Source organism: Octopus bimaculoides, chromosome 30 (genome assembly GCF_046866305.1).
Source record: "Octopus bimaculoides isolate indiv1 chromosome 30, ASM4686630v1, whole genome shotgun sequence".
Classification (NCBI taxonomy): Eukaryota; Metazoa; Mollusca; class Cephalopoda; order Octopoda; family Octopodidae; genus Octopus; species Octopus bimaculoides.
The window spans coordinates 9,641,432-9,665,156 of record NC_142957.1 but is presented as its reverse complement, the minus strand read 5'-3'; the positions used below and the strand labels follow the sequence as shown (position 1 = coordinate 9,665,156).

The 23,725-nt window shown below is 40.6% G+C and overlaps 2 protein-coding genes across 2 annotated transcripts; both read left to right on the top strand.

The window, feature by feature from the left end:
• Nucleotides 1–11,488: 11,488 nt before the first annotated feature.
• LOC106871514 (vacuolar ATPase assembly protein VMA12) lies at nt 11,489–23,401 on the top strand. Its single transcript, XM_089346400.1, has 6 exons — nt 11,489–11,690; nt 17,964–18,043; nt 19,362–19,451; nt 20,653–20,686; nt 21,195–21,313; nt 22,440–23,401. Exons 1-6 carry the CDS (start codon nt 11,489–11,491, stop codon nt 22,515–22,517), a joined length of 603 nt encoding a protein of 200 aa, XP_089202526.1. The 3' UTR covers nt 22,518–23,401.
• Nucleotides 11,551–16,193, top strand: LOC106871517 (TBC domain-containing protein kinase-like protein). Its single transcript, XM_089346389.1, has 2 exons — nt 11,551–11,690; nt 12,807–16,193. Exon 2 carries the CDS (start codon nt 13,228–13,230, stop codon nt 15,898–15,900), a length of 2,673 nt encoding a protein of 890 aa, XP_089202515.1. The 5' UTR covers nt 11,551–11,690; nt 12,807–13,227; the 3' UTR covers nt 15,901–16,193.
• Nucleotides 23,402–23,725: the final 324 nt, after the last annotated feature.

Below are 23,725 nucleotides of genomic sequence, written 5' to 3'. Positions count from 1 at the left end.
ATGCATAGTCATCTGACAAGAAAGTTTTGTACATATACTCTCTTTACTTGTTTCAGTCATTTTGACTGCGGCCATGCTGGAGCACTGCCTTTAGTCGAGCAACTCAACCCCAGGACTTATTCTTTGGATGCCTAGTACTTATTCTATCGGTCTCTTCTTTTGCTGAACCACTAAGTTACGGGGACATAAACACACCAGCATCGGTTGTCAAGCGATGCTGGGGGGGGGGGGACAAACACAGACACACAAACATATACACACACATATACATATATATATATATATGACGGGCTTCTTTCAGTTTCCGTGTACCAAACCCACTCACAAGGCTTTGGCCGGCCCAAGGCTATAGTAGAAGACACTTGCCCAAGGTGCTATGCAGCGGGACTGAATTCGGAACCATGTGCTTGGTAAGCAAGCTACTTACCACACAGCCACTCCTGCACCTGTGTCCAATGTAACAGTCTGAGTCTTGAAGTTAGCAACTTCCATATTTACATTGAAATTTTTATATTAGATTGATTGTCTGATGTACGTCTTGTGATTCGTCCATTTGTAGTTTCGTATTAAGGATTTTTTTCATTTTGATATAATTATAATTCATGATTAAACATACAGTCACCCAACACATAAAAAATATATCAGACTATAATGAAATCTCGCCAGCATTCATTGCTGTTTAATTTTAAATGTGTTGTCGAGAAGTTTTGTCAGTTATAAAATTGTTCCCAAGATCGTGTCCGACTTCCAGCAGAACTCCTGGCTAACGTGCAAACACGAGAATTTGATTTGAAAGCAGAAGTGTGAAAGTCACGAAACATCTGACTGGGAAACTAAAGAATGGTATTGTTCAAAAACCAAACATACAGGAATTAAAAAGAGACTGAAAAATATATAAAAAAGAAAAGGTCAATATTGAATAGAGACGCAGTGTTTGAAAGAAAAGCTGTTTGCCCCATTAATCTACCTACATATGTATATGTTTGTGTGTGTATGTGAATGTGAGTGAGTATACAATATATATACATGCATACATACATACATACGTACATACATACATACATGCATACATATGTACATACATAGGCGCAGGAGTGGCTGTGTGGTAAGTAACTTGCTTGCCAACCACATGGTTCTGGGTTCAGTCCCACTGCATGGCACCTTGGGCAAGTGTCTTCTACTATAGCCTCGGGCCGACCAAAGCCTTGTCAGTGGATTTGGTGGATGGAAACTGAACGAAGCCCGTCGTATATTTATATATATATATATATATGACCGCAGCCGCTTGGCTGAAACATAAATAAATAAATAAATATATGTTTGTATGTCTGTGTTTGTCCCCCCAACATCGCTTGACAACCGATGCTGGTGTGTTTACGTCCCCATAACTTAGCGGTTCGGCAAAAAGAGACTGATAGAGCAAGTACTAGGCTCACAAAGAATAAGTCCTGGGGTCGATTTGCTCGACTAAAAGCGGTGCTCCAGCATGGCCGCAGTCAAATGACTGAAACAAGTAAAAGAGTAAAGAGTATACATACATACATACATACATACAAGTATGTATGTATATATAAATGTATATGCACACAAATGTATACAAATTACTTTTCAACCGGCTGACATCCCTAATTTATTCTCTAAAAATTCCTATACACCTTAGCATGTTCTTGTTTTCTTTTTTCATTCAGAAACCGCCAATCCAAATATAAGCAGCAGCGTTAAGTTATCGAGACGACGGATGTCCGTGTTATCAAGAACGGGTGAATGGAGACGATAGTTTCTATGACATACTAATGAATATGTCATTGTCTATTGAAGAAATAATGTTTATATATTGGCGACACTCCCAGTTATACAGTTATTCCAGCTCAACGTCAGGTTCAAGGGCAGTTTTTTTGTAAGCAAACAAACCCTTCTCTGCCCTCTAATAGTAAACATAAACTCTTTTGTCCATGCATTTGTGTACACAGTGTGTGTGTGTGTGTGTGTGAATGTATATACATACACGCATGTGTATACATATATATATATATATATATATATATATACACAATATTTGTATATATTACATGTATGTATATATATATACATACATATATATATATTAATAAATTATAGGGTAGCAAAAAAATTTTAGAAATTTTATTTACCACCAGTGGTCTAGCGAGAGTAAAAACAGTCAATAGACTATGTATTATTCATTTAAAATGCAGAGATGCCTCTAATAGGACATCTACTCGCTAGAAATAGCAGCAAAAGACTACATACCACTGGTGGTAAATAAAATTTCTAAAATTTTTTTGCTACCCTATAATTTATTAATAATGATAAAATTCTTTTTGGATGATTTTCTGAAGGAATTTCGGCATTTTTGCATTTTTGTATTTGCTGCCGATTAGGTAAACCGTAAATACGCGGTATATTTTGAAAAATTAGACATAGGAACACGAACCATGCTGCGTATTGATTCGTGCTTCATATGTTGTCTGGTCATTTCTGCTGACGATAGTCCGACCTTGTAAGATATAATCTTTATCTTACTAAAATTGACTTGAAACCATGGTACAGAATATAGATTGGTAAAAGTTTTTATTTTTCATTTCCTTTCGAAATTATCCCTAACTTTTGTGGTATGTAGTCTTTTGCTGCTATTTCTAGCGAGTAGATGTCCTATTAGAGGCATCTCTGCATTTTAAATGAAAAATACATATATATATATATATATTTACATAGATTTACATACATATGTACATACATATGTACATGCATGCATACATGCATACAATATATATATACAATACATGCTCCAGCATGGCCGCAGTCAAATGACTGAAACAAGTAAAAGAGTAATACATACATACATACATTCAATATATGTATATACCTACTCCAACATATGCAGTACAGAGCACACAGCTGGAAATTGAGAGGTACAGGGTTCGATGATCACTTTTTCAAGCTTCGTGATGGTTTCCTGCGAGAGAAGGAGTTAAAAAAATGGGACCGATGCTGAAAGCGCGTTCAAAGAGTCCATCAGCTCCAGAACTCCAGATTTTTATGTTACCAGAATAAACAAGCAGGATCCTTCTGAATTGATGGGCACCACTTTTCATTTATGTTCTATGTAGTGTTTTTAGTACCGAAACACTTTCAAACTTCTTTTTCTTGTATATTTTGTGTTATAGAACAGATAAAAATTTTTGTATTCGAAGTTATTTCATGTAAAAAATTGTCGTATTTCGGTAATTTCAACCAATCACTGACGTCTACTGAGGCGGAAACAATTACTGCCCGTCAAATCAGAAAGATCCGAAATTTCTCTGTGTTGGATGTCGGCGATATTCTAGTAGTGATTTCCAACATGGAGCACACGCCCCACCGGGAGAATTGGGTTGGGGTGTGGGATCCAAAATTTTGTGTCTTATTTTAGTTGGACATGAAATTATGAAAATCTTTTTTTTTTTCATAGCAAACATAGAACACCTGTACTTAGTCTAGCCAAACCAATCCCCCCAGTCAAGCATACTGTGTGAAGACTGTTTGCTACAGTCTAACTGTATTTTAATGCCCTAATGTGGATATTTCTTTAACGAAAGTATATAATTATGAAATATTAATAGAAAAAGGCGCAGGAGTGGCTGTGTGGTAACAAGTTTGCTTCCCAACCACATTGTTCTGCGTGGCACCTCGGGCAAGCATCTTCGGATCCTTCTGATTTGACGGGCACCACTTTTCATTTATGTTCTATGTAGTGTTTTTGGTACCGAAACACTTTCAAACTTCGAATACTTGTATATTTTGTGCTATAGAACAGATAAAAATTTTTGTATTCGAAGTTATTTCATGTAAAAAATTGTCGTATTTCGGTAATTTCAACCAATCACTGACGTCTATTGAGTTGAAAACAATTACGTCAGTGATTGATTGAAATTACAGAAATACGACAACTGTAACATGAAATAACTTGCAATATATAAATTTTTGTTAAGGAGGCTAAGAGAAAAAGATGTTTTATATGACGCATTCTGCCAGTATCCCAAGTTTGAAAGTGTTTCGTTAAGAAAACAAGTGGTGCCCGTCAATTCAGAAGGATCCAACAAACTTGTAACTCATTGGCAAACATGTGTTGATTGTAATGGTACTTAATTTGATAAATAAATTTTGCGCATTGTTGAAATATATTGAGATGAATTTCATGTTTCAAAACGTTGCTTACTTTTTACTCAGCCTGATATTTTATAAGCAGAGGTATGGCTGTGTGGTAAGAAGCATGCTTCCCAACCACATGGTTTCAGGTTCAGTCCCACTGCACGGCACCTTGGGCAAGTGTCTTCTACTGTAGCCTTGGGCTAATTAAAGCCTCATGAGTGAATTTAGTAGATGGAAACTGAAAGAAGCCTGTAGTGCATGTGCTTGTGCGTGTGTGTGGTTTTGTGTCTGTATATGTCAAACACCTGTGGATTCCCAGACCGGGTGTTGTGAGTGTTTATTGAGCGAAAACACCTAAAGCTCCACGAGGCTCCAGCAGGGGGTGGTGGCGAACCCTGCTGTACTCTTCCACCACAACTTTCTCTCACTCTTACTTCCTGTTTCTGTTGTGCCTGTAATTCAAAGGGTCAGCCTTGTCACACTCTGTGTCACGCTGAATATCCCCCGAGAACTACGTTAAGGGTACACGTGTCTGTGGAGTGCTCAGCCACTTGCACGTTAATCTCACGAGCAGGCTGTTCCGTTGATCGGATCAACTTGAACATCGTAAGCAACGGAGTGCCAACAACAACAATGTCAAACACCACCTTTCGACAACCGATGTTGGTGTGTTTATGTCCCCATAGCTTAATCATTCGGTAAAAACGATCGAGAAAATAAGTACCAGGCTTTCAAAAACAAAATTAGTTACTTGTGCCTACATTAGAAATTGGTTCAGGGCTTGGAAGGAGGTGGGGGATGACAGTCCGTGTTTAATACAGGTAAGTGATGTTATAGATGACACACCTGGACAGGTGTGATGTCTATAACAACAGGTGTGCGTATCACAGCCAAAGTATTGACATATTGTTTGTTATTATGATTAAAATGATTGCTATTGATGTCATTACTGTGTTTGTTGTTGTTGTTGTTGTTTAAACAAATATTTATATCATTTTTGTTTTTACAATCAATAGATGAGTTGGTGGCAAGCTTTGCATAGCACCATATAAACAGTCTGGTGATTGCAAATCAGTTTTTTTCTTGTATTATATTGTGTAACAATATTTTCGTTTCATTTTCTTTTGTCTATCTTTGGTGAGTAAGTGTTATTTACAATTTGCTTCTATTTAGAAATCAAAGGGAATCACTGCTATTCCCTTCAAACTTTGTTTTTTTTTTTTTTTGTGTGACCTTGACATCAATGTTTTGAAACTGACCTATTTTCCATTACATTTCACACAGATTCAGCACTGAGTTGCTGAAGCAGAAATATCATTATAGCAAATATTCTGCTCAATACCACAGATTTGTCATTGGTCAGTAAGTGCTATTTCCTATTTGCTCCTATCTAGAAATCAAAGGAAATCACTACCATTCCCTTGAAATATAGTTTTTCTGACCTTGACATCAATGTTTTGAAGCTGACCTATTTTCCATTACATTTCACACAGATTCGGCACTGAGTTGCTGAAGCAGAAATATCATTATAGTAAATATTCTGAACAATACCACAGATTTGCTTGTTGTCTTTGGTCAGTAACTGTTATTTCATATTTGCTTTTATGACCTTGACATCAATGTTTTGAAACTGACCTATTTTCCATTACATTTCACACAGATTCAGTACTGAGTTGCTGAAGCAGAAATATCGTTATAGCAAATATTCTGCTCAATAGCACAGATTTGCTTGTCAGTTGCTGGACCTTAGTCACTCCAGTATGTCCCTTAATGGCTGACAATATTTGGTGGGGAACATTATACCCTTGTGTTGCGAGGGATTCCTTGGGGTTTGAATAAATGTGACAAAAGCAAAGTTTGAAGGAAATATTAGCCATTTTTCATACTATTTGCTTCTATTTAGAAATCAAAGGAAATGACTAGTATTCTCCTCAAACATTGCTTTTATGACCTGGACATCAATGTTTTGAAACTGACCTATTTCCCATTACATTTCACACAGATTCAGCACTGAGTTGCTGAAGCAGAAATATCGTTATAGCAAATATTCTGCTCAATAATAGCACAGATTTGCTTGTCAGTTGCTGGACCTTAACCAATTGAGATTTTATGTCCCCTTATCAAGGTTATGCAAAATTAGTGAAATTCCAACAGAACATCTCAAAAAATTAGCGGTTACTAAATGGTAACAAAAAGAAACGCCTAAATCGAATTCAACTTAAGATATTCCGTCATTCATCCAATGGTGACATCATTGGATCATTAATTGTTTTATAAAAATAAAAATAAAAATAAAAATAAAATAAAAAGTAAATGCATTTAAGAAAAATGTCATTCAAATATTGGTGACGTCAGCGACTGATGAAATCAAAATAAGAAATAGGAAAACAAACATTTGAATTCTACGTTATGACAATTAGAAATCTACATAGAAAAATAACATAGAAATGATAACCTAAAAAAGACTGTTTTTGTCAGAGTGTAAGTATCTTGAGAGAAAAGCTGAACATTAGAAGCATCAGTTGTGGCGTGCAAGAGAGACGATTGCGCTGGTATGGACATGTGGTGAGAATGGAGGAGGATAGCTGCGTGAAAAAGTGCCACACCCTAACAGTTGAGGGAACCCGTGGAAGAGGTAGGCCCAGGAAGACCTGGGCTGAGGTGGTGAGGCAAGACCTTCGTACATTGGGCCTCACCGAGGCGATGACTACTGACCGAGACCTTTGGAAATGTGCTGTGCGTGAGAAGAGCCGGCAAGCCAAGTAAGATCGTTGCCAGTGCCCCTGGACTCGTTCTTGTGCGGGTGGCACATGAGATGCACCATTTTGAGCGTGGCCGTTGCCAGTACCGCCTGACTGGCTCCTATAGGATTTTCGAGCGAGATCGTTGCCAGTGCCCCTGGACTGGCTTGTGCGAGTGGCACATAAAAGACACCATTTCGAGCGTGGCCGTTTTCGTGCGGGTGACACGTAAAAGCACCCACTACACTCTCTGAGTGGTTGGCGTTAGGAAGGGCATCCAGCTGTAGAAACTCTGCCAAATCAGACTGGAGCCTGGTGTTGCCATCCGGTTTCACCAGTCCTCAGTCAAATCGTCCAACCCATGCTAGCATGGAAAGCGGACGTTAAACGATGATGATGATGATGATGATGATGTCACTGGATAACTAAAGAATAAAAGCTAAAGAATTCTATGTTATGCTTAAAAGAAGTTCAGATACTTTATGTCTCAATAGTTAGTTATTTATTTACTCTTTATATGAAACTTGTTATAAGAATTAACCTTCTATATTTATAAAAGTGAAATTCTGTCTGTCCGGGACCCCTGTATCTCAGTCAACATTTGCTCTACATAAACATACAAAACTTTTTTGGAATCAGTATGATCCCAGGATTGAAAATCTGCCCTTCATTTGGTTCTTGAACATTCAACATTAGGATCTGATTTAAAAGCATTTAGGTTGCTATTTCTAGCAGGTAAAGTGACCACGGGAGGTTTCAGGGTATGGACTTGTACGAAGTTTGAATTGTTTCCAAAGGAATTTTTGTCCCTTCTTCAGCTAAAACAGTCTCCAGTTCTTGTAGTGATGATGGTGGAGGATGTCGATTCATTACTTGTGTTTCTAAAATGCATCATAGATGTTCAATAATATTGAGATCTGGGGGCTTTGGTGGCCAGGTAAGATGTGCAACTTCACCAGAATGTTCTTCCTGCCATTCACTAACAACTTTAGCTGTGTGAATTAGTGCATTATCATCCTGGAAGATTGTGTTTCCCTCCGGAAACAGTCCCGTAAGCGTAGGATGAATTTGATCAGATAAAATGCTAAAATAGTCTTGACTATTAATTCTGCCATGAAGAGAAACCATTGGGCCGGCGGATTTCCAAGATATAGCCCCCCACCCCAGATCATCACACATCCTCCTCCGTGTTTAACACTTGGAAGAAGGCAGTCTGGGTCAAATGCTTCTTTTGGATGTCTCCGCACATATACTCGACCAGTGGTTGGAAATAAAGTAAAGAATGACTTGTCTGAGAAAATAGCATTCTTCCATTGTTCCAGGGACCAATTCTGTAGGTTTTTACTCCACTCTAAATGCTTTGCAATGTTTGTTTGTGAAAGTAGTGGTTTTCTGATTGCAGAACAGTTTTTGTGCAAACTGGATTCTCGAGGTGGTCATTAAGCTCTGCAGTAATTTTGGGAGCTGTACTTTTGCGATCCTTTTAAACAATTCGCGTAAGAGTCCGACAGTTCTTATCTGAAATTTTGGTTTTCTTCCAGAGTTTTGTTTCGATGAGGAGGTTTTTTCCCCTCTTTCTCAAAGACTGTCATCACTTACGAAACAGTAATTCTTGATACACCAAACATTTTGGCTGTTTTCGTTACGCTAGCACCTGCCATACGAGCACCAACAATTTGACCTCTTTGAAAGTCCGTTAGATCTCTCAGTTTAATGAATTTTAATTACCTTTTTCTGATGATATCCAAAAAGCAGCATCAATTTTAGCAAAACATATTAAGCAACACTAACAACTAATCAAAAAACAAAAATAAACGGTTTTATATATATTTTGATGGTTTTATTTATATATTTTGACAGTTTTATATATATTTCAAAATCATGATGCTATGATGCTTCCATTATTTTGTCCAACTCCTGTATATGTATATACATATATATATATAATGTACTATATTATATAAATATATGTTGCCAGTACCGCCTGACTGGCCTTCGTGCCGGTGACACGTAAAAGCACCCACTACACTCTCTGAGTGGTTGGCGTTAGGAAGGGCATCCAGCTGTAGAAACTCTGCCAAATCAGATTGGAGCCTGGTGTTGCCATCCGGTTGCACCAGTCCTCAGTCAAATCGTCCAACCCATACTAGCATGGAAAGCGGACGTTAAACGATGATGATGATGATGATGATGATATGTTGCCAGTCCCGCCTGACTGGCCTTCGTGCCGGTGGCATGTAAAAGCACCCACTACACTCTCAGAGTGGTTGGCGTTAGGAAGGGCATCCGGCTGTAGAAACTCTGCCAAATCAGATTGGAGCCTGGTGTTGCCATCCGGTTTCACCAGTCCTCAGTCAAATCGTCCAACCCATGCCAGCATGGAAAGCGGACGTTAAACGACGATGATGATGATGATGATGATGATGATATTCTCACACATCATCATCATTTAACATCTGTTTTCCATGTTGGCATGGGTTGGGTGGTTTGACAGGAGCTGGTAAGAACTGCTCAGGCTCCAATTGTCTGTTTTAGCCTGGTTTCTATCACTGGGTGCCTTTCCCTAACACCAACCACCTTACCGTGTGTGCTGGGTGCTTTTTACCTGGCACTGACTGACCCCTGCAAGAGAAAGACTTCACAGCAAAGATAGGGAGAAGGATAAGCATGGGGGTCCTTTAGGGTGTACATGTTTTTGTATGTTTTGAAAATTAATATTTCGTTCATATCTTTGAAAATGTTTATTGTTTTGTGTTCCAAATTTGTTTAATGTTTGCATGTGTAATATATTTTATTCAGTATAAATTTCATTTGATTTCCTTCAACATTATCAGAGTAATGGCAATTTTACTGAAATTTAGATGTGTTCATACTTCTGTAAGATACAGTGAGCCTGGTGTAGCCATCCGGTTTCACCAGTCCTCAGTCAAATCGTCCAACCCATGCTAGCATGGAAAGCGGACGTTATATGATGATGATGATGATGATATATATATATATATATATATATATATATATATATATATATATATATATATACACTCTCAGAGTGGTTGGCGTTAGGAAGGGCATCCAGCCGTAGAAACTCTGCCAAATTAGATTGGAGCCTGGTGTAGCCATCTGGTTTCACCAGTCCTCAGTCAAATCGTCCAACCCATGCTAGCATGGAAAGCGGACGTTAAACGATGATGATGATGATATATATATATATATATATATATATATATATATGTTTATAAGTGTTTGTGTATATATAAGTGTGTGTATATCTGTGTGTGTGTGCATGTGATTGATTTTCTCCTTGTTTTTTTCTTTTAATTTAGTGTCTGTAAACAAAACAGCAGCCTAGCTATTAGACACAGGTGCTATCTCATACTGGCAGGCAATCACGAAAGCACGTCCAGGCTTATGTAAACGAAAAGACGGTCATGATTATGTCCATCCTGTTTCATTGCTTGGAAGACTGGCAGATTATTACCTTGCTTGGAAACGGGCAAGAGTTGGCATCAGGCGGCACATCTGGCCGTAGAAAAATCTGCTTCAATGGATCTGTGTCTGATGCATGCAAGCAAGAAGAAGACATTAAAACAATGTGTAAGATGATACAATGTATGTATGTATGTCTTTATGTATGTATGGATGAATGGATGTCTTTGTGTATGCATGGATGTACATAGTTATGTATGTATGTATGTATGTATGGATGGATGGATACTTGTATGTATGTATGGATGTACATAGTTATGTATGTAGGGTTTTCGAGCGAGATCGTTGCCAGTGCCCCTGGGCTAGCTCTTGTGCGGGTGGCACATAAAAGACACCATTTCGAGCGTGGTCGTTTTCGTGCGGGTGACACGTAAAAGCACCCACTACACTCCCTGAGTGGTTGGCGTTAGGAAGGGCATCCAGCTGTAGAAACTCTGCCAAATTAGATTGGAGCCTGGTGTTGCCATCCGGTTTCACCAGTCCTCAGTCAAACCGTCCAACCCATGCTAGCATGGAAAGCGGACGTTAAACGACGATGATGATGATGATGATGATGATGTATGTATGTATGTATGTATGTGTCTTCTGTTTTTTAATTAGTGGTTGGCGTTAGGAAGGGCATCCAGCTGTAGAAACTCTGCCAAATCAGATTGGAGCCTGGTATAGCCTTCTGGTTTCACCAGTCCTCAGTCAAACCGTCCAACCCATGCTAGTATTGAGGTCGATTCATTCGACTAAAAGTTCTACAAAGCAGTGTTCCAGCATGGCCGCAGTCTAATGACTAGAACAGATAAAAATAAAATCGTATGTATTCCCGTGTAGAGAACACAAATTTGCAAATGTTTTCTGAAAATTCCCCCCAAAATAAAAAATATATATGATGGATTATACGGGGTGCTTAAACCAGAATTCCGCCCCTGGCTCATCATAGTCTGCGATGACCAATCTAATCTTCTGGAGAGGAAAAGGAAACTAAAGAAACGACAGATCTTGGTAACTAGTTACTCTTTTCTGTGACGTCGACATTATTGCCGTCTTAGTTTAATGACGTCATCTGTTTAAGTCGTCATCTCGGAGGTCGCGTCTGGTTACGAGGAACAACAACGGGAAGCATGTACGTTCCGGAATTGCGTCTGTCGCAGCAACTCAAAAGCTATTTACAAGAATCTTTACACAGTGACCACCTGGAGAAATCGGTCAAGCATGAACTGGACAAATTGCTCCAAGAATCGGGCTCCCGCAAAGATCGGGGCGACAACATCGCCGTTGTTCCTCTGAAACTGGTGAAGATTTCCTTAGAAGCTTTGAATAAAGGTAAATATTTATAAAAACAAACAAACAAACACATTCTTATCGAGTCTTTAATGAGTGAAACTTTCTGTCTGTATACAACGTGTCTCTATATGCATGACTGTATAGTAAGAGGTTTGCTTGCCTCCGATCACATGGTCACTAGATCGGGCAGGTGTCTACTATCGCTCTGGGCCGACCAAAGTCTGGTGAGTGGACCTGGAGACGAAATTGAAACAAGCCCGTTGAGCAAAGTGTCTTCTGCTATAGCCTCGGGCTGACCAAAGCCTTGTGAGTAGATTTGCTATACGGAAACTGAAAAAAGTCTGTCGTATATATATAAGACCCGGAGCCTAGTGCTAACACGAAAGTGTTAATGACAATTAGCCAAAACACAAGTCAGTGTCTGGGAATCGAAACGGCGATCCTATGGCCGCAAGTCCGCTGCCCTAACCATATATGTGTGTGTATGCGTGCGTGCCTTTGTGTTTGTCCCCCACCACCGCTTGACAACCGGTGTTGGTGTGTTTAGGTCTCGGGTAAAACCCTGTAGTTATGCCGGTTCGGTAAATAAAAGCGATCGATGAAATAAGTACCAGACTTAAAAATAAATCTAATCGATTTTTTTTCTCTCACGAAACTTTTCAAGGCGGTGCCCCAGCATGGCGCCGCAGTCAAATGATTGAAACAAGTAAAAGATACAAAAAATGATTATATATATATATATATATATATATATATATATATATATATATATGACTACGAAAGATAGCCTTCCGTATGATCTGTGAGAATAACAAACAAACCGGCATTCGAATTAAGAAAGTGGTGACAACTAAGGGAGGTAACTGAATTCTCGTTTCTTAAAGACGGGTGGTTCTTCCCCAAAGTTATATACACACACACACACATAAATATGTGGAAGGCATTGAGTGGTCGTAAGTTGTAAAAATAACAGCTAAATCACCCTTAAATCACACAAAAGAATTTAAAAAAAATTTTTTTATTTGCATCTGTAGAACACAAATTCGTAAAAGTTTCCAGAAAATTCCCCAAAATAAAGTTATGGGGGTGCCCATACCAGAATTTCCGCCCACGAAGGGCGAGATGAGCATTAACTACCTATACTTTTTATTGTAGGGCTGCTGGATTGTCACTGACCGAGGGTTAAACAGCAACAGCTTCACCCAGTATAAACATCACGTGATGAAAACAGGAAGAAGCGGGTGTTTAACGAGGGGAGATAATCTAAGAGCAACTTCCGGAGGGCGTACATTTTTGATTTAGTCATGTTTCACCGCGACATTGTCTCGGTTTCTGTTTGTGGGAACCAGAAAATAAGAAAGGAAAATCAAGCATGTTACGACTGCTTGCTGGCCTGCTGGAAGTGTTAAGTAGCTGATTGATATATTTCTAGCTTTTTTTCACGTACCGATTGTCTGTTTTTGGGCGATCAGAAACCAGTTTGTTTATCTCCGAGGGACGGTTACTTGTTTACGTGTAGGAAAAAAAAAAAAAAAAGAAAGAAAGAATAATAATAATAATAATAACAATCAGAACCATGTCGAAAGTTGGCGAAGCCGAGTTTAGTGTGACGACGTTTTTTGCCTCTTGTCATCCGAACGACAAATGCGGTGCGAACGGTCTGCCCTTAACACCCAACTCCATCAAGATTCTCGGCAAATTCCAGTATTTGACTACGCTGGGACATCCCAGCCTCTGCAAGTACATACATGTGTCTCGCGGCAAACACGAACGGCTGATTGTTGTCGCCGAACACTACAAAAACAACTTGGCTCAGCGAATGAAAGAACGATTACCGACGAACGAAGCAGACTTGCTGAAAATGGCGTTTGACATCATCGAAGGGCTGGACTATCTGAGTAAGAAAAACATTATTGTTAAAAACCTGTGTCCCGATACTATTCTATTCGATAATGAAGGCAATGTGAAAATTTCAAAGTACGGTATGAACTATATGACCGAATGGGGACAGAACGTTGCCTACCCACTCGGCCTGGTCCGCTATATGGCACCCGAAGTCATCTGTTGCGGCCCCGTAGTGGTCGATGAATTCAGTAACGCTGTCGTGCAGCTTAATTTAGGACCGAAAGTCGATATTTGGTCCCTGGGTCTTGTCCTGCTGGAGGCATTTGTTGGTCGTCAACTATGGGCGACAGCGACTTTACAGCAGACCATCAGTAAAGTTTTGGCTTTCGTCAATTCTGAATACGAGCCCATGGATATAATCCTGAAAGACAACAAATTGGAAGATGTTGTGAAGACACTCTCTCCCGAGACAGTCGACATGTTAAAAAAATGCCTGACCGCGAGCCCCACCAATCGCTTGTCCTCTTCGGAATTGCTTCAGCATAAAGCTTTTGCATCGAAAATACCCCGGGAAGTTCCTTACCTGAATGGTATTCAGTTTTTTTCCAGTAAAATCGACTTGAAGCATTTGGAGCTCCCCACCGAGGGTCAGATCGCATTGATGAAAAAAGTCGACAACCTCTCTCAACGGACGATGGAAGAAGTGTATTACCTGTGGAGACTGGCTGGGGGTGACCTTGAGTCTGTTCTTAAGCGGGCTGGCTTGATCAAATCAAGACCGCCGGTTACTCTTTTACCTTGCTTTATTTTGAACACTGGCGAATGGTTTGGTCAAAAGCGCGACCAGTCTGAACTTTTGGACAACACCATGATAGCGTTGTCACAGGAACAGCTTAGAAATAGACTGAAGGATATTGGTGATGCGTTCTACTACCCCTTATTAGAAGATGAGAAAGAGATGCTCAGAGGTCTACCGACGTCTCCCAGCAGTGGTGACCTCTCTCAGGCAGCTACGTTACCCCTTATCATTCGAGAAAAAGACGTTGAGTACCAGTTTCACCGTATTATTCTGTACGAACGCTTGCTGTTGGGCTATCCATTCAAAAAAGCCCACATCTGGAGAGAAGCCAGGGTCGACACGCCACCTTTGTACCGAGCTCAGGTGTGGGCGGCACTGCTTGAGGTTGAAGGCGACATCCAAGTTCGTTACGATTCCATTGATAAAGAAACCCCTACACCAACTGACCGACAAATTGAAGTAGATATACCACGTTGTCATCAGTATCACGAGTTACTGTCATCACCTGAAGCTCACAAAAAATTCAAGCGAATTTTAAAAGCCTGGATCATCAGCCATTCCGAGTACGTCTATTGGCAAGGACTTGATTCCTTGTGTGCTCCATTCTTGGCTCTGAATTTCAATAACGAAGCTCTGGCTTTTGCATGCCTGGATGCTTTTATACCAAAATACCTGAATAAATTTTTCCTGAAGGATAACTCACCTGTCATCCAGGAATATCTAGCTGTATTCTCCCATTTGGTTGCCTATCATGATCCCGAATTAAGTAACCATCTTGATGCTATTGGCTTTATCCCGGATCTGTATGCGATTCCTTGGTTCTTGACAATGTATGCCCATGTATTTCCTCTGCACAAAATTGTTCATCTCTGGGACACGTTGTTGCTTGGCAACTCGTCTTTTCCGTTGTGTATTGGTGTTGCTATCTTACACCAGCTCCGTGATAGACTTCTGGCATATGGCTTTAACGATTGCATCCTCCTCTTCTCCGACATGCCAGAAATTGATATTGAAAAATGCGTCCAAGATTCCATCAAAATTTTCTGCAGCACACCAAAAAGTGCAACGTTCCGTCAGCATGCACACGTGTCCAAAAAGTCCGTGTGGCCACACTCTCGGACAAGCACCTCCTATTACACCAAAGATTACAACAACCAGCAGACCAATGAACTCTCAAAAGACAACATTCCAATCGAAGAACTGAAACTCGAGAAGTGTCCAAGAATATCAGCTGAAGACTTGATAGACCTCGGGGAACTGAGAACGGCTTCAGTTTCGAGGAGTCCAACTGCAAAACCCAAACTACTGATTATCGACATAAGATCCGCAGAAGACTTCAAGCGGGGCACCGTACCAGGGAGCATTAATATTCCTTTCCACAATGCTTTCAATGCCGACGGAACCCTCATGTCGACCCAAATGGCACAGATCCTCACCAATCATCGACTGCAGGTCAAAGTGGTAATCGGCACCCTTACAAAGACAATGTCGGAGTTTGCCAATTCCCTCGTTGCTCTCGGCTGCCCGCGTGTTTCTACGTTGCATCATGGAATTGATGTGCTAAAACCTACCGGGCTGTTAACAGTGCCACCTGCAGATATTTAAAAAAATCACCAACGCTATGATGGGGGTATGACAGAATCGGTAGATCATTGTACAGAATAACTCCTCTAGTATTTAAATCCAAACTCTTACAATCGGAGTTCTAAACCCATAGAGGTTTAACTTTTCCTTTCATCCCTTTAGAGGGTCGATAAAGTAAAGTGACAAAAGATTGGGACAGATTTCTACATCCTGGATATGAATACAAGACAAACATTATTTATATTCTTTCGTTATTGTTGTTGTTTCCAGATGTTTTGATATTTTGAAAAATCTAATGAAAATTTGGAATTTTATTTTTGTTTTTGTTGTTTATTTGTTGTCTTTCACTTATTTTCAGTCATTAGTCTGCAGCCATGCTGGGGCACCACCTTGAAGAATTTTTTTTCCTTTTAAATCTAGTACTTATTCTATCAGTCTGTTTTGTCAAACTATGAAAGTTATGGGGACGTAAACACACCAGCATCGGTTGACAAACGATGTTTGCGGGGGGACAAACATAGACACACAAACATACACACATGCACATACATATACATGACAGGCTTCTTTCAGTTTCCATCTACCAAATCCATTCACAAGGCTTTGATCAGCTTGAATCGTTTATCTGGATGTTTTGCGTTCTTGTCCCATTTTATAGTCTTTATATATATATATATATATAGTTGGAATTTACAAAAAAACAAAAGATGAAGACAGGTGTATAAGCAACAAACAGGTGTATTACATTATTTACATTCGACGGATATTTGTCCTCATCTTGTTTGTTGTTAACACACCGTTTCGGCTGATATACCCTCCAGCCTCCATCAGGTGTCTTGGGGGAAATTTCTAACTGGGGTTCTCATTCCTAAGGTATTTTTCGATGTTATTATTATTATTATTATTCAGGTCACTGCCTGGAATCAAACTACGATTTCACTGAGCTTGATGTCTTCTCAGGCACAGCAAATCGCCAACAGTTTCAGTCTCTTGTCATTGCCTCTGTGAAACGTGTGAACCAAAAGTCTGAAAACAAGCAAGAACACTGAGGATAAACTTACAAAAATGCTTAGTGTGGGCATCGGTAATACATGTGATACGCAAAGTATATTTCCCTGGTGTCCATACATCATGTATGATATGCATTCCCAATTTTTTCAACCACCAGAGTAACTTGGAACTTATGAAAAGAAAGCTTTATATTATTCAGATTGTATGAAACGTGGGCTGGCTAAAAGTTTGAAAACAAGCATGGACATTTAGGACACTGCTGAAAATGCTTTGGATGGGCAAATGGTTAAATCTTTTGATCATGAATGCGTCATCTTGGGGAAACAAACAATGGAGGTACAATAATTACAATGGAATTCATTACAGTAATTTTAATAAATCATGGTCATTGGTATCTTCATCATTTTAACATCTGCTTTTCCATGCTTGTATGGGTTGGATGGTGGAGGCGCAGTGGCCCAGTGGTTAGGGCAGCGGACTCGCGGTCATAGGATTGCAGTTTCGATTCCCAGACCGGGCGTTGTGAGTGTTTATTGAGCAAATCGACCCCAGGACTTATTCTTTGTAAGCCTAGTACTTATTCTATCAGTCTCTTTTGCCGAACCGCTAAGTTACAGGGACGTAAACACACCAGCATCGGTTGTCAAGCGATGTTGGGGGGACAAACACAGACACCCAAACATATACATATATATATATATATATACATATATACGACGGGCTTCTTTCAGTTTCCGTCTACCAAATCCACTCACAAGGCTTTGGTCGGCCCGAGGCTATAGTAGAAGACATTTGCCCAAGGTGCCACACAGTGTGATTGAACCCAGAACCATGTGGTTATAAACACACACACACACACACACATATATATCAGGTGGGCTTCTTTCAGTTTCCATCTACCATATCAGAGAGCTTTGGTCAGCCCAAGATTATAATAGAAGACACTTGCCCTAGGTGTCACAAAGTGGGACTGAACCTAGAACCATGTGGTTGGGAAACGAACTTCTTACCACAAGCCATGCCTCTTTTTTTTTTTTTCACCTTTCTCCTCGTGTTTCATTTTGACTTTTCAGAGAGAACAGAACCTCTTTATATTCACGAAATGATAACAGACTCTGAATTACATTTACAGAAATATGAACCTCCTCAAAGGGTAAGCCTTTTTGATACTGATGTTGTTTAGCCCCAGGTAAATCGTGCTCGAATCGAGAATCTGATCAAAGGTAGTTCTCTTGTGACCATCATCATCATTTAACATCCGTTTTTCATGCTGGCATGGGTTGGACGGTTTGACCAGCTGAAGGACCGTCCAGGCTCCATTTCTGCTTTCGCATGGATTCTACAGTTGAGTGCCTTTCCTAATGCCAACCACTTCACAGAGTGTACAGGGTGTTTTTAAACACAGCGCCGACACGGGTGCGTCTACTTGGTACTGGCACAGGTGCTTTTTACGTGGTACCAGCACCCATGAACCCACGAGATTTGGAACACTCAGCTGAAGAGAGATGCAGGAGACATGCCTGTATACAAGGATGGCCACATATTTACTTCGCTTGACACATCTTCCCAAGCACAGCAAACCGCCAGGAGTCTCAGTCCCCTGCCATCCCCTCTGTGAGGCCCAACACCTGAAGATCCTTTCTCACCACTTTGTCCCACGTCTTCCTGGGGCTCCCCCTTTCTCACATCCCCTCCACAATTAGAGCTCGGCACTTCTTGATGCAACTGTTTTCATGCATACAAATGGTAGCGCAACGGCCCAGTGGTTAGGGCAGCAGACTCGCGGTCGTAGGATCGCGGTTTCGATTCCCAGATCGGGTGTTGTGTGTGTTTATTGAGCGAAAACACCTAAAAAGCTCCATGTGGCTCCAGCAGGGCATGGTGGCGAACCCTGCTGTACTCTTCCACCACAACTTTCTCTCACTCTTTACTTCCTGTTTCTGTTGTGCCTGTAATTCAAAGGGTTAGCCTTGTCACACACTGTGTCACGCTGAATATCCCCCGAGAACTACGTTAAGGGTACACGTGTCTGTGGAGTGCTCAGCCACTTGCACGTTAATTCCACGAGCAGGCTGTTCCGTTGATCAGATCAACTGGAAACCTTCGACGTTGTCGTAAGCGACCGAGTGTCAGCAACATGCTGTATCTTCAATGTTACTTTTGGTAGTCCCTGGTATAAGTCAGCGTTTGTTGCATGACTCTTCCAGGAGACGTTCAAAGTGCCATTCAAAGCATCCTCGTATAACAACCATCCGACTGCTTCTGCAATGCTTTAGCGAGCATCCATCCTGTTTCGGGCCCCGTATGGAAGAACAGACTCACTCCACTGTTTGCCAGAAAAAACCCCACTTTCAGTTTCCTTGCCGACTTTGAACTCCATACTTTTCTCTAGTTACTGGATATTTTTACTTTCAGTTTTACTTTGTTGCGGCTTATTGTCTGTCTCTTTGTCTGTCTGTCTGTGTGTCTAGAGTGCAGAGCTGGAGGTCAGAATTCAAAGACTGAAGAGAGAGGCGGAAAACAGTGAATACAAACAAATGACACGAAATGTCAACAGAACTGTAAGTATCTCTAATACTCCGTGTCTATGTCTCTTTCTACCAGTAATGTGTGTGTGTGTGTTTGTTTTTGTGTGTATATCATTCAGTGGAGGCGCAGTGGTTTGGGCAGCGGACTTGCGGTCATAGGATCGCGGTTTCGATTCCCAGACCGGGCGTTGTGAGTGTTTATTGAGCAAAAACACCTAAAAGCTCCACGAGGCTCCGGCAGGGGATGGTGGTGACCTCTGCTGTACTCTTCCACCACAACTTTCTCTCACTCTTTCTTCCTGTTTCTGTTGTGCCTGTAATTCAAAGGGGTCAGCCTTGTCACACACTGTGTCACGCTGAATATCCCTGTGTACTACGTTAAGAGTACATGTGTCTGTGGAGTGCTCAGCCACTTGCACGTTAATTTCACAGGGGATGGTGGCGAACCCTGCTGTACTCTTCCACCACAACTTTCTCTCACTCTTTCTTCCTGTTTCTGTTGTGCCTGTAATTCAAAGGGTCAGCCTTGTCACACTGTGTCACACTGAATATCCCCCGTGTACTACATTAAGGGTACATGTGTCTGTGGAGTGCTCAGCCACTTGCATGTTAATTTCACGAGCAGGCTGTTCCGTTGATTGGATCAACTGGAACCCTCGTGGTCGTAACCGAACTGGCTCCTGTCCGAGTGGCACGTAAAATACACCATTTTGAGCGTGGCCTTTGCCAGTACCGCCTGACTGGCCTTCGTGCCGGTGGCACGTAAAAGCACCCACTACACTCTCGGAGTGGTTGGCGTTAGGAAGGGAAATCCAGCTGTAGAAACTCTGCCAGATCAGATTGGAGCCTGGTGTAGCCATCCGGTTTCACCAGTCCTCAGTCAAATCGTCCGACCCATGCTAGCATGGAAAGCGGACGTTAAACGATGATGATGATGATGGAGCCTGGTGTAGCCATCCGGTTTCACCAGTCCTTAGTCAAATCATCCAACCCATGCTAGCATGGAAAGCGGACGTTAAACGATGATGATGATGATGATGATGGAGCCTGGTGTAGCCATCTGGTTTCACCAGTCCTCAGTCAAATCGTCCAACCCGTGCTAGCATGGAAAGCGGACGTTAAACGATGAGGATGAGTGAGTGAGAGGGAGAGAGAAAAGAGATTATCTCATAAGCCTTATCTAACTCCCCACCCATATATCTTCTTAACTGTGTGTATATTTGTTTTATTTCAGAAAAAAATTGTGGATGGAAACGTTGGCAAGGAATGTGAGTGTTTCAATACATATATTTGACAATGTATTTTTTGATGGCTGTGTGGTAAGCAGTCTGCTTTGCAATGATTGGTTTTGGGGGTTTAACCCTTTCGGTACCGACCAGTGGCATGTAAAAGCATCCATTACACTCTCAGAGTGGTTAGCAGTTAGCATTAAGAAGGGCATCCAGCTGTAGAAACCATACCAAATCAGACTGGAGTGTGGTGCAGCCTTCCAACTTTCCAGCCCTGGTCAAATCGTCTAACCCGTCCCAACATGGACAATGGACGTTAAATGATGATGATATGCGATGCATATATAGGGGTTCTGTAATGTCTCTCGGATATAATGCAAGTTGTTAGAGTTAATCACAAGCAATTAGTAAGAAGCATAAGGGTTACTTCGGGTGAGCGATCCCACCATAATTCTTCCCCTTACAGTATCCCAACATCAATAATTCATCACTTTTATTCTCCTCTTAACTTACAGCGTATTGTCATGTCCTATCTTTTTTATTTCAGTGAAAGCCATGAACCTTCAGATAATCGCTGTTGTGAATTTTGTCCTCACTGTTGGCGGTGCTTTTGCCTTCGGTTACAAAGCTGCAGAAGCCAGTATGGAGGAACCAGACATTGCCATTGTAAGTTACTGCACAGTTGCAAATGTTCATTTGAATCGTTTTCATTTTTATAGTTTTTTTTTGCGTTCATGCAGCTTATGTGTGTGTCTGTATGTATTTGTGAGTGTTCCGTGTGTGCCACACACTCTCTGTTGAAGGAAACTGGGATCTATTTTAAAACGGGGCCACATTTTTCATTAATGTTTTACGTAGTGTTTTTGGTACGGAAAGACTTTCAAACTTCGTATACTTATCTATTTTGACAGAAAAATATTTTTGTATTCAAATTTATTTCATGTAAAAAATTGTCTTATTTCGATAATTTCAACCAATCACTGACAAGTATTCAGTTGTTTACATTTACTCCTTTGGCTGATTAAGCGATGTAAAGCGTATTTAATCTCCATACCTTCGTTTTATTTGCTTTAACCCTAACCCCAACCCTAGGGTTAGGGTTAATTGTTTCAGAATCGTTTGTTTATGTAGTCGGCACTTAATGTATATCGGCTGAATGGATGTCAGTGATTGGTTGAAATTACAGAAATACGACAACTTTAACATGGAATAACTTAGGGATTTCTTTTTTTTTTTAAGAAGACTAAGAGAAAAAGATGTTTTATATGACACATTCTACCAGTGTTCCAAGTTTCAAAGTGTTTCGTTAATGAAAAATGTGGCCCCCGTTTTAAAAAAGATCCGGAAACTGTGGAAGAGGTAGACCCAGAAAGACATGGGATGAGGTGGTGATGCATGACCTTTGACCATTGGGCCTCACAGAGGCATTGACAGGAGATCAAGACCTTTGGAGAAGACCTGGCAACTAAATTGAGATTGCAGCCATGGCCAATGCCAGTGATGCATGTCCAGCCCATTTAAGAGGACCCTTGATGCGTCAGGTGATACGATATGCTTGAAAAGACCTGTTGAGTCAAGTAAAACCAAAATCGTATCTGTGGCCAGTGCCCCCTGACTGGCAACGATCTCGCTCGAATGTCTTATCACGTGCCAGGAAGGCGACGTTGGTACCAGAATGATGAAATTAAATGTTTGTAAAATATTGTGTTAGGAACATTGATAATTAATAATTTTGCAATTCTTTAATTAGATCCTTAATTAACTCGTTACTGTTTCCTCTTGTTTATTTCAGCAAATGTCTGTTGGGATCCTATTAGGCACTGTGGTGTTTTTTGCTGATCTCTATTTCCTGGTCAAGAGGACCATGTGAAGTATGATTTACCGTGGAGTGTCACGAGGATCACTGGAGCGATCAGACAAAAGTACCTTGTGGTGTTCGTTCAAGCCCTGTTTGCCTTCTCAGTCCAAATTCCACTGGGATTGATAAAATGAAGTACCAGCTAAATAGTGAGGCTGATAGAATCAGCTAACACTATCCGTCAGATTTGTGGACCTTCTGCCCATCTTATGAGCTGTTGATTAATAATATAATGGGTTGGTAAAATCAGTAAAATGTAGGACAAAATGCCTTTTTTTTAAATTTTTTCTTTTTTGTGTGCAGGGTGGATAAAATAAAGTACCATTGAAGTACTGAGGCCAGTATGAGCAGCTAACCCCCCCATCTGCCAAATTTCTGGCCCTCAGCCTAAAATAGAAACAATTATTATTGTCATCATCATCAGCAGCATCACCACCATCATCATCATCATCATCATCATCATCATCGTCGTCGTCGTCATCATTCGACATTTGATAGTTTCAGGCAAATTTCTGCAGCATCACCTACAACAGCTCCATGTTGCAGAGGTGTGTGCAACATTGTGTTTTTTTTTTTGTTTTTGTTTTTGTTGGGGGTGTTGTCGGGAGTACAAGAACTTCCCGATAACTGTATTGCATCAGTTTGTTTTTTTTTGATTTTTTTGTTATGGTGGGGTTTGGTTTAAGTCTTATTGACCTTGGCAGAATTTGAACTCAGAGAACGTGAAACCAAATGAAATGCTGCTAAGCATTTCGATGAGTGTGCTAAAGAAAAATGGTTTGATTTTTAATGGAAAACATTTGAACTTATATGCACATAAAACCAAAAAAAGCACAAATGTTTTTAGCTGCTGAGAGATGTAATTTTTATGATTAAAACTAAATTCAAAATTTAAATTTCGTCATATATTTATTTCTTAACTGTGGCGCAGGAGTGGCTGTGTGGTAAGTAGCTTGCTTACCAACCACATGGTTCCGGGTTCAGTCCCACTGCGTGGCACCTTGGGCAAGTGTCTTCTACTATAGCCTCGGGCCGACCAAAGCCTTGTGAGTGGATTTGGTAGACGGAAACTGAAAGAAGCCCGTCGTATATATGTGTATATGTATATATATATATGTATGTGTGTTTTTGTGTCTGTGTTTGTCCCCCCACCATCACTTGACAACCGATGCTGGTGTGTTTACGTCCCCGTAACTTAGAGGTTCGGCAAAAAGAGACCG

What these genes read in the sequence shown, in the direction of transcription:
- LOC106871517 (XM_089346389.1), top strand. Translation starts at nt 13,228, where the DNA reads ATGTCGAAAGTTGGCGAAGCCGAGTTTAGTGTGACGACGTTTTTTGCC.
- LOC106871514 (XM_089346400.1), top strand. Translation starts at nt 11,489, where the DNA reads ATGTACGTTCCGGAATTGCGTCTGTCGCAGCAACTCAAAAGCTATTTA. An exon ending in CTTAGAAGCTTTGAATAAAG is followed by an intron (nt 11,691 to 17,963) that starts GTAAATATTTAT and finishes TTGACTTTTCAG; the next exon opens with AGAGAACAGAACCTCTTTAT. An exon ending in AGGAACCAGACATTGCCATT is followed by an intron (nt 21,314 to 22,439) that starts GTAAGTTACTGC and finishes TGTTTATTTCAG; the next exon opens with CAAATGTCTGTTGGGATCCT.